Source organism: Thamnophis elegans, chromosome 4 (assembly GCF_009769535.1).
Source record: "Thamnophis elegans isolate rThaEle1 chromosome 4, rThaEle1.pri, whole genome shotgun sequence".
Lineage (NCBI taxonomy): Eukaryota > Metazoa > Chordata > Lepidosauria > Squamata > Colubridae > Thamnophis > Thamnophis elegans.
Window position 1 is genome coordinate 134,920,625 of NC_045544.1, and position 6,888 is coordinate 134,927,512.

At 41.5% G+C, this 6,888-nt stretch overlaps 1 protein-coding gene across 1 annotated transcript; it reads right to left on the minus strand.

Moving 5' to 3' along the window:
• Positions 1–3,085: 3,085 nt before the first annotated feature.
• Positions 3,086–4,054, minus strand: LOC116507800 (lysophosphatidic acid receptor 3-like). Its single transcript, XM_032216131.1, has one exon. It carries the CDS (start codon positions 4,052–4,054, stop codon positions 3,086–3,088), a length of 969 nt encoding a protein of 322 aa, XP_032072022.1.
• Between the last annotated feature and the right edge of the window lie 2,834 nt (positions 4,055–6,888).

The window sequence follows — 6,888 nt, forward strand, 5'->3', positions numbered from 1 at the left end:
AGAGATGCAACATGCATACTCTAGCAAAGCCTTTTTATTAATTCATTAAAAACACACTGCCCATTTTCTGATTTCTTGAATTCATGAACATATATAAAACAATACATTTCTAAATCCAGGTTGAGCATTATTTTGTGAATGTACCTGTTTTAAATCTAAATCTTATTTTTTTTAAAAAGAAATCCATCTTTTTCTCCAATGTGCACCACTGTTTTGGAGGAAATATGTTAATCCAAGCCATTTTTCTGAGATCTTGGCAATAAATGTTGGGACACAGCAAAGGGTAACAGTTTCATTATTGGGTAAGCTTTTTGGGGTCATAACTCACTATCTGTCTGAGATCCATCATACAGGCAATTGGTTGAGTAAACAGATATCACTGATGGAAAATAACCAATAAAATAACTTTTTTTAAAATCCAAGTGTAACATACTTACTGTAACAAGAAGAAAAAACAAAGCAAGCTTTTGTAATCATCAGAGAATTATTCTGATTAATAATTCATTCTGGAGGGAAGTCCACATTAAAATCCTGAATCTTCAACTTGAGTTTGTACTGTATTTCCTTGACAGTCCCTGAGATTTAAATTTCAAACCAATTTTAGAATAGAATAGAATAGAATATATTGAATGGAATGGAATGGGACAGAACAGAACACAAAATAGGATAGCATAGGATAGCATAGGATAGGATAGAGTACTGCAATGCGCTCTACATGGGGCAGCCCTTGAAGAGTATTCGGAGACTTCAACTCGTCCAGAATGCAGCCGCGCGAGCGATTGTGGGTGCACCTCAGTACACCCACTTTACACCTATCCTCCGCGAGCTGCACTGGTTACCGATCAGTCTCTGGATACGCTTCAAGGTGCTAGTCGTAACTTATAAAGCCCTTCATGGTATTGGATCTGGGTACTTGAGAGACCGCCTGCTGCCAATTACCTCCCACAGACCCATTAGATCTCACAGGGCTGGCCTCCTCTGGGTGCCATCTACCAGCCAATGCCACCTGGCTATTACCCGGGGGAGGGCCTTCTCTGTGGCAGCTCCGGCCCTCTGGAATGAACTCCCCGCAGGGATTCGGACCCTCACCTCTCTCCAGGCCTTCCGAAAAGCCGTCAAAACCTGGCTTTGCCGGCAGGCCTGGGGGTGATGAGTTCCCTCCCCTCTCGACATGTATGGTTGTGCGACTGTTGCCTATTTTTATTATTTGTATTTCGTTTTTATGTTCCCCTTTCCCCCCTTTTGAATTGTTTGCCGCCCTGAGTCCTCCCGGGGAAGGGCGGCATACAAATAATAAAATTCTATTCTATTCTATTCTAGAGTAGAATAACAGAACAGAATAGAATAGAATAAAAGAGTTGGAAGGGACCTTAGAGGTCTTCTAGTCCAACCCCCTGCTTAGGTAGGAAACCCTACACCACTTCAGAGAAATGGATATCCAACATCTTCTTAAAAACTTCCAGTATTGGAGCATTTTGGTTGTTCCTGGGTTTTCCCCCTGTTGGCGGGGAACTGTTCACTTCTTCTGGTGCTGAAACTGGGTAGCAGTACAGTACTGTACGATAAATCTGCATCCAGACCCCATCGAAAATCAACAGTGGTTCTCTTTAATCCTCTTATTTAAAGAAAGGGAGGACTGCAAACTCGATCAGAATAAACAGGTACTTCCCAAAAGACCTCAAAGAGAGAGATACACAGATGTCATACAGATAGACTTTGACTTACAACCTCAACCGGGACCCAAATTTCCATTGTTAAACAAAGCAATTGTTAAATAAGTCATGGCTGATTTTTATGACCTTTTTAAACCACGATTATTAAGCATATCACTGCAGTTATTAAGGGAATCATGCAGTTGCTAAGTGAATCTGGCTTCCCCCCATTGACTTCGCTTAATTGGAAACTGACTGGGAAAGTCACAAACAGCAATCACATGACCCCAAGGAGCTGAAAAAAACATTGATAATACATGCCAGTTCCCAAGCCCTCAAATTTTGATTACATTTAACATGGGGATGCTACAATGGTCGTAAGTAGGAGGACCAGTCGTAAGTCACTTTTTCTATGATGTTGTAATCTTTTTAAAAACAAAGTTTTTTTAATTTTTTGTTACATATTTAAAACTTCTTTTATAAACAGAGTGTTGCCTGAGTTTCCCCCCTTAACATCCTCTCATATGCACAATTAATTTTACATCATATTTCCATTTCCAATTTCAGCCAGTAATTTTCTTTCCAGATTTCCCACCTTAGATTTTAATTTCTTCTTAATAAACAATATCATGATTTGCCCCTCCGAGTTAATCAAATTTGACATTTCATTTCCATCTTTAATTCTGTTTTTCCCATAGGTAACATATATCCTCAGAGTTGGAGGGGACCTTGGAGGCCTTCTAGTCCAACCCCCTGCCTAGGCAGGAAACCTTATACCGTTCCAGACAAATGGCTATCCAACATCTTCTTTAAAGACTTCCAGTGTTGGGACATTCACAACTTCTGGAGGCAACTTCTCTTCCACTGATTTTGTATAATAAGCATTTCACTTAATCAATTGTCCACATTTAATAGTATTAATCTATTTCCCTCACATATGATGTTGCAACCTTGAATGGTCACTAAACAAATGGTCATAAGTTGAGGACTACCTGTATTTTATCATGCATCATTGTACAAGGTTTTACATGTCTTCCACCTGCTCCCTTCCCTTTCATTGAGACTCCAGGAGGGTGAAAATGGCCTCTCCCAGGCTCCAGGTCGGAAACAAGCCCGTGAGCTTCCAGGAGGCCCATTTTTTGCCCTTCCAGAGCTTCCACGCAGGACCTGCGCTTACCTGACATGAAGAATGGGCTGCGTGGAGACTCCTGGGAGGGGAGGGGTGGGTGTCCTTCCAACTATTGGTTCGGTGAACCAGATGCAAAATTATCATCCTGTTCGGCCGAGCCGGTCTGAACCAGCTGAATCCCACCCCTGGATTTATTTCTGAATAGCCATGCAAAGGAGGGGCACCATCCATCATACCAGTTGTCAATCATTCACAAGAGGCGGAAATTCACAGGTCCAGATATTTCCCCCCGCCCTCTCCAAAATCAGGTCCGTCCGATGGCTTGTACTTCGATGCGGTTGTGGGAAGGAAGTTTCAGGCACCTGAATCTGTGTCCTAACTTCTTCATGTTCAGAGAGTATATGATGGGATCTCCTAGCGAGTTAATGGTGATCATCATCGCCGTGAGGTTTCTGAAGATATAGATGGCTCGAGAATGCTCGCTGGGACATTGTTGAGTGGCTGAATCAAACACTACCCCAGCGAAGAAAGGAGCGTAGGAGACCAAAGCTAAGACCCAAATCAGGACGCTGGTTCTGGCAACTTGGACTTCGGCTAGACGGTAGGTAGCGTGGCACTGCCCTAGATTTTCCATACATCCTTTGTGCTTCCTCAGAAAGAGGATGATATTTAAATAAGTGAAGAGGGGTAGGACCAACACCACTAGACAGTGAGGAATAGTGATGAAGGTGAGATAGTCCATGCACAACGGACTGTACAGAGCTGAGATCTTATCCTTCTCCAAGCAGTTCCACCCCATTAGAGGCATAAAACCCAAGGAGAAGGCGCACACCCAAATACCCAACGTGGTACTCAAAATCTGGTTCCGGGTGATTCGGCATCTCAACCGTAGACTTCCGGAGACAGCCAGGTAACGTTCGATCCCAATGACGACGAGGTTATAAATGGTGGCCAGGACTGACATGGTGTAGAAGGCGTAAGCTCGGAGGAGTTCCTTGGACCCCACGACGGTGCTTTGAGGGTCCGTGATGAAGAGCATGGCGATCCAGAAGCCCGAAGAGCTGCAGAGGAAATCGGAGACGGCCAAGTTGCAGAAAAGGATGAAGATGGGTTTGTGGAAGTCCTTGGAGAACACCACCCCAAGGACCACACTTGAGTTGAAGACGGCGGAGATGAAGGTGATAAGAAGTTGAGGGATGCCCAAGGCTAACACCAGGTGGCGGTTCCATATGGGATCAGTGATGTTGTTTAAACAATCGTGCTTTCGGATCATGGTGAGGATCGGGCCCCGAGGCCTAGGCAACCATCGAAGCTGGGATGCTGAGGACAAGACAAGTTGATTACTAGAGGTAGAAAAATGCAGGGGGTATAGTAAAAATTGATATAAAGAGGATATGAAGTATGGTAGAATTATGAGAAGGTTTAGAAATGAAAGACGACAGTAGAAATGTGTTAGCAGGATCAAAAATGAAAATTGATTGTAATTATTAAGAATAATATTGTTACGATTAGCTCTATTGAAATGTATGAAGCCCAGGAACCAAACCATTCACGAAATGTGATGTAAAAGAATAAAAAATTAAAAACCTTTTAAAAAAAAAGCTGAGATGCTCAAGATCAGAGACAAGACGTCAGAATGGAAGGCTGAAGCCACGAATCCAGGTCAGAGGCGAGATCAGGAAATCCCCGGATTGTTATTCACGCACTTTCTGGATCTTAGAAGGAAACTTTTGGGATTGAAGGGCTGAGATCCTGGCTGCCATTGAAGATATTTCAAATCATGGACCTTGTACGTTGTATGAGGCCACCACTCACCCAACTAAAGATGTAGATGAACCTGAAGATTTGAAGATTCTCCAAAGCACCTTACAGCAAGCGAAGATGCAAAGGATGGAAGATCATTAAAGATATATCCAATCTGGAACTAAGGAAAAAAAATTCCCGACAATTAGAACAATTAATCAGTGGAACAGCTTGCCTCCAGAAGTTGTGGGTGGTTCATCACTGGAGGCTTTCTAGAAGATAATTGAACTGCCATTTTGTCCAGAATGATATAAGCTTGGGGTTGGACTAGAAGACCTCCAAGGTCGCCCCAACCCAACGATTCTTATGTTCTCTCTCTCTCTTTTTCTTCTCCTATTCTGCAGCTTTGGGCTGGTAATGGGTACGACGACCTCCTGTTCTGCTGATCTATGGGGAGAAGACTCAGCATGATGCATTCCTGTTTTCCCCTCTGTCACCCAAACAGTGAGTTAAACGTTAACTCCCAGACCTCTAATCAGGAGGGCTATCAGCGCCTTACTCCAAGGTTGCTAGGCTGCTCCCACCTAGCAAAGGTATCCAATAAATTCTAGCTAATCTCTCTGCTCTGCCGGGCTGCCTACTCTGGAATGACATTAATTAAAGGGCAAATATTGGGGATGAAAAGCAAACAGAGATATTTCCATTCCTTCCATACACCAGCGTTGGCCAAGCTGTTGTGCCTTAGATCAAGGGAGTTCCAAAAACCTTGGTGACTTTAAGGCGTCGTGATGGTTGGGGAATTCTGAGAATTGAAATCCACAGGTCTGAAAGTTGCCGAGGTTGGACAACTCGGCCTTCGATGGTTGTGATTCGCTCTCAACTTAGCTATCACAGTCAAATGATGTTGGGGAATTGTCTAAAAGGTCTACAGGGTGCCACATGGAATCTGGCCAATATTGGTAGTAGAGTTGTGGCCCTCTGGAAAGTTCAACTGAACTCAGCACTGGAGGTTTTAAAGAAGAGATTGGATAACCATTTGTCTGAAATGGTATAGTGTTTCCTGCCTGATCAGGGGGTTGGACTAGAAGACCTCCAAGGTCCCTCCCAACTGTTATTCTATTCTATTCTATTCTTATTCCTATATTCTATTCTATTCCTATTCCTCTTTCAATTCTATTCCATTCCATTCCTATTCCTATTCTTATTCCTATATTCTATTCTATTCCATTCCATTCCTATTCCTATTCCTCCTTCTATTCTATTCTATTCTATTCTAGTCTAGTCTAGTCTAGTCTAGTCTAGTCTACTGAACTCAACACTGGAGGTTTTAAAGAAGAGATTGGATAACCATTTGTTTGAAATGATATAGTTTCCTGCCTAAGCAGGGATTTGGACTAGAAGACCTCCAAGGTCCTTTCCAACTGTTATTCTAGTCTAGTCTAGTTTAGTCTAGTCTAGTCTAGTCTAAACTAGTCTATTCCATTCCTATTCCTATTCCTCTTTCTATTCTATTCTATTCTATTCTATTCTATTCTAGTCTAGTCTAGTCTAGTCTAGTCTACTGAACTCAACACTGGAGGTTTTTAAGAAGAGATTGGACAACCATTTGTCTAAAATGGTATAGTGTTTCCTGCCTGATCAGGGGGTTGGACTAGAAGACCTCCAAGGTCCCTCCCAACTGTTATTCTATTCTGTTCTAATTCCTATATTCTATTCTATTCTATTCCTATTCTTATTCCTATATTCTATTCTATTCCATTCCTATTTCTATTTTTATTCCTATTCTTATTCCTATTCCTATTCCTATTCCTATTCCTCTTTCTATTCTATTCTATTCTATTCTATTCCATTCCTATTCCTATTCTTATTCCTATATTCTATTCTATTCCATTCCATTCCTATTTCTATTTCTATTCCTATTCCTATTCCTATTCCTATTCCTATTCCTCTTTCTATTCTATTCTATTCCATTCCATTCCTATTCCTATTCTTATTCCTATATTCTATTCTATTCCATTCCATTCCTATTTATATTCCTATTCTTATTCCTATATTCTATTCTATTCTATTCTATTCTACTCTACTCTACTCTATTCTATTCTATTCCATTCCTATTCCTATTCCTCTTTCTATTCTATTCTATTCTACTGACTAGTCTAGTCTAGTCTAGTCTAGTCTACTGAACTCAACACTGGAGGTTTTAAAGAAAAGATTGGATAACCATTTGTTTGAAATGATATAGTTTCCTGCCTAAGCAGGGATTTGGACTAGAAGGCCTCCAAGGTCCTTTCCAACTGTTATTCTATTCTATTCTATTCTACTCCATTCCTATTCCTCTTTCTATTCTATTCTATTTTATTCTAC